The sequence below is a fragment of the Octopus bimaculoides genome, chromosome 4 (genome assembly GCF_001194135.2).
Source record: "Octopus bimaculoides isolate UCB-OBI-ISO-001 chromosome 4, ASM119413v2, whole genome shotgun sequence".
NCBI lineage: Eukaryota > Metazoa > Mollusca > Cephalopoda > Octopoda > Octopodidae > Octopus > Octopus bimaculoides.
This window is the reverse complement of record NC_068984.1, coordinates 107,791,155-107,793,847: the sequence shown is the minus strand read 5'-3', so window position 1 is coordinate 107,793,847 and position 2,693 is coordinate 107,791,155. Positions and strand designations below refer to the sequence as shown.

Below are 2,693 nucleotides of genomic sequence, written 5' to 3'. Positions count from 1 at the left end.
TATACACACATATTTATATATATACACACATCCTTATATTCATATATATGCAAATATATGTGTGCGTGTGTTTGTGTTTGTCCTCCATTATCCACAGCTTGTCATACGCTGTTGTTATGTTTACGCTCCCTTAACATAATGGTTCGGAAAAAGAACTTGATAGAATAAGTATCAGGCTTAGAAAAAAAAATCCGCACTAGCTTGGGTCGATTTGTTAGACTAAGCTTTTTAAGGCGGTGCCGTGACATGGGCGTAGTCTAATAACTGATACAAGTAAAAGATAACAGTCAAAATAAAATGCCTCTTACCTTCACATGTCTTGGTAGCGAGTTCCTTTTTGATGGTATTGAGGGCCGCAAAGTTCGTAACCGTAAACACATGACTTGTACCTGGTCCTGTAGCAATCGCCTGTAATTCACTTTGCCGTATGTTAGTACCAACACCGATGGAGAATACAACAGCTTGAGTTGCCTTCAGGTTATTGGCTGCCGACACTGTCAATTGGGCATTGTTAGAGTTGCCATCAGTGATGACAATTGCAATATTGGGAACTTTTGGTCTATCCCCGTTACCAGCCGTGAAAATGACAGTGCGCGCTTTTGTGAGAGCATCGGCTGTATTGGTGTTGCCCGAAATTCTTTTAATGGCTCCTATGGCTGAGAGTAAAGCATTTTTGTCGGAATATTTGTTGAGATGGAATTTTTCAACGCTGGTTCCAGCAAATAAACTAACTGCAACACGGATTTTATCTTTGCCGACATCAAAACCTTTTACCATTTCTTTGACGAAAGTTATCATTTTAGTAAAGTCAACATTTGACACGCTTCCGGACGAGTCCAGAATGAAGAGGATGTCGGCCACCGATGAATTGCATGCTGAAAATAAAATAGACAATGATTCAAACACTTTTCAAACGTGCAAAAATAGACATCATCACCACCACTAGCATCATCATCATCATCATCATCATCATCATCGCCATGCTACACAATGCAGAGGTATTTCATCAGAGGCATTACGATCTGAGTTCAAATTCCATCGAGGTCAATTTTGCTTCTCGTCCTTTCCGAGTCGATAAAAAAAAGCACCAGTTAAGTACTGGAGTCGATGTAATCGACTTAACCCCCTCCCACGCCGAAATTGCTAGCCTTGTGCCAAAATTTGAAACCATTATTATTATTATTATTATTATTATTATTATTATTATTATTATTATTATTATTATTATTATTCAATCCGAAGTAGACGTTGTTTACAAATCGCTCCGGAGAACCCTATATAAAATAGAGATTTTCTATAGCAAAAATGTCATTTGCAAACAATTTTATAGTCTGGAGTCTCTTTGTTCATTGAGTGGGGAGCAGTAAAATATTGTTTATATTTACGCTTTTGGGCAGAGTTTATTGTTTTCCTTCAAGTCACTGAGATACGAAAAAGTCGCCACGCCCACTAAGTGAAAACAGAAAAAGGATCATGCCCTCTGAATGAAAACAGAAAATGTACCAAATAACACAGAAAACAATAAAAATTATTATCATAGCAACCCAAACTACTAATAGTAACTACGAGCAAAAATGAATCGTTGGTATATTACCATTTAATTTAAATATACTCACTGGAAATGTTTATCAAGAATATGACAGTGCCCTTCCTAGATATACTTAAAGAATATTCAAGATATAGAGCATGTTGCTGAAAGAATGAAAGCTGAGGCCTTTTGTACACATGACAGTCGCCAGCTTTCGGTAATCTATTTCAGAGATGCGCGATAGGAAGAACGTAAACTATCCGTGCTTTGTCAAAGCTGAAAGGTGTCTTCTTGTTCCATCCAAACGAATTGGAGAAACCTTCGTAGATATTTTAAGTCAAATTGCCTTTCAGAGAGAATAGTCATATGACCTCGTATATATTCTCTTTAAACAGAGGATGGGGTAAAATTACAAGCCCCTGTTGTGCTACACCTACCTAGAAGATGGTCCTGCACTATTTAAAAAGAGAAACACATCAGTGATCCTTGTGTTTATTGTAAAGTTCAAGTGCCGATGGCTGGAGATTCCACTAGGAAAATTTTTGAAAGTACCAGCCAAGAACAATAGAAAAGGGAAGTCATGTAAAAGATGAATCAAGAATGTGGGTTCTCTGATCACTACTAGTGGATGTTTCATTTCTATAGAGATGCACTGTTTCAATAATTATTTTATTGTTTTCTTATATATTGTGCCTTATTCTTTATATATTGGTATGTAAATATTTGGGTTCTACTATTTTATTCGTCCAATTATATATTGCATTCCACATCCTGCGGTTTTAGGGAAACTAAAGTGTTGAGACAAAGTTTGAGTAATCATATTATAAAAAGAAATAGGATCTAGTTCAAAACGGGGGCACCAGTTTTCATTTATGTTTTATGTAGCGTTTTTGGTACCGAAAGACTTTCAAACTTCGTATACTTATCTATTTTGTGTTATAGAACAGAAAAAAATTTTTGTATTCGAAGTTATTTCATGTAAAAAATTGTCTTATTTCGATAATTTCAACCAATCACTGACAAGTATTCAGCTGTTTACAGTTACTCCTTTGGCAGTTTAAGCGGTTCATTTGGCAGTTTAAACGGTGTAAAGCGTATTTAATCTCCATTACTTCTGACATTTTGCAGAGAGGCAACACACGTGTGTTCGTTTTCCTTCGTTTTA

The 2,693-nt window shown here is 36.2% G+C and overlaps 1 protein-coding gene across 1 annotated transcript in view; it reads right to left on the bottom strand.

Moving 5' to 3' along the window:
- Positions 1-2,693, bottom strand: part of LOC106875418 (collagen alpha-1(XII) chain) — a 58,326-nt gene that overhangs the window by 50,594 nt on the left and 5,039 nt on the right. Inside the window, exon 2 of the mRNA XM_014923553.1 lies at positions 309-875. Within this exon, the coding sequence (XP_014779039.1) occupies positions 309-875 (567 nt within the window). The remainder of the gene's footprint in view (positions 1-308; positions 876-2,693) is intronic.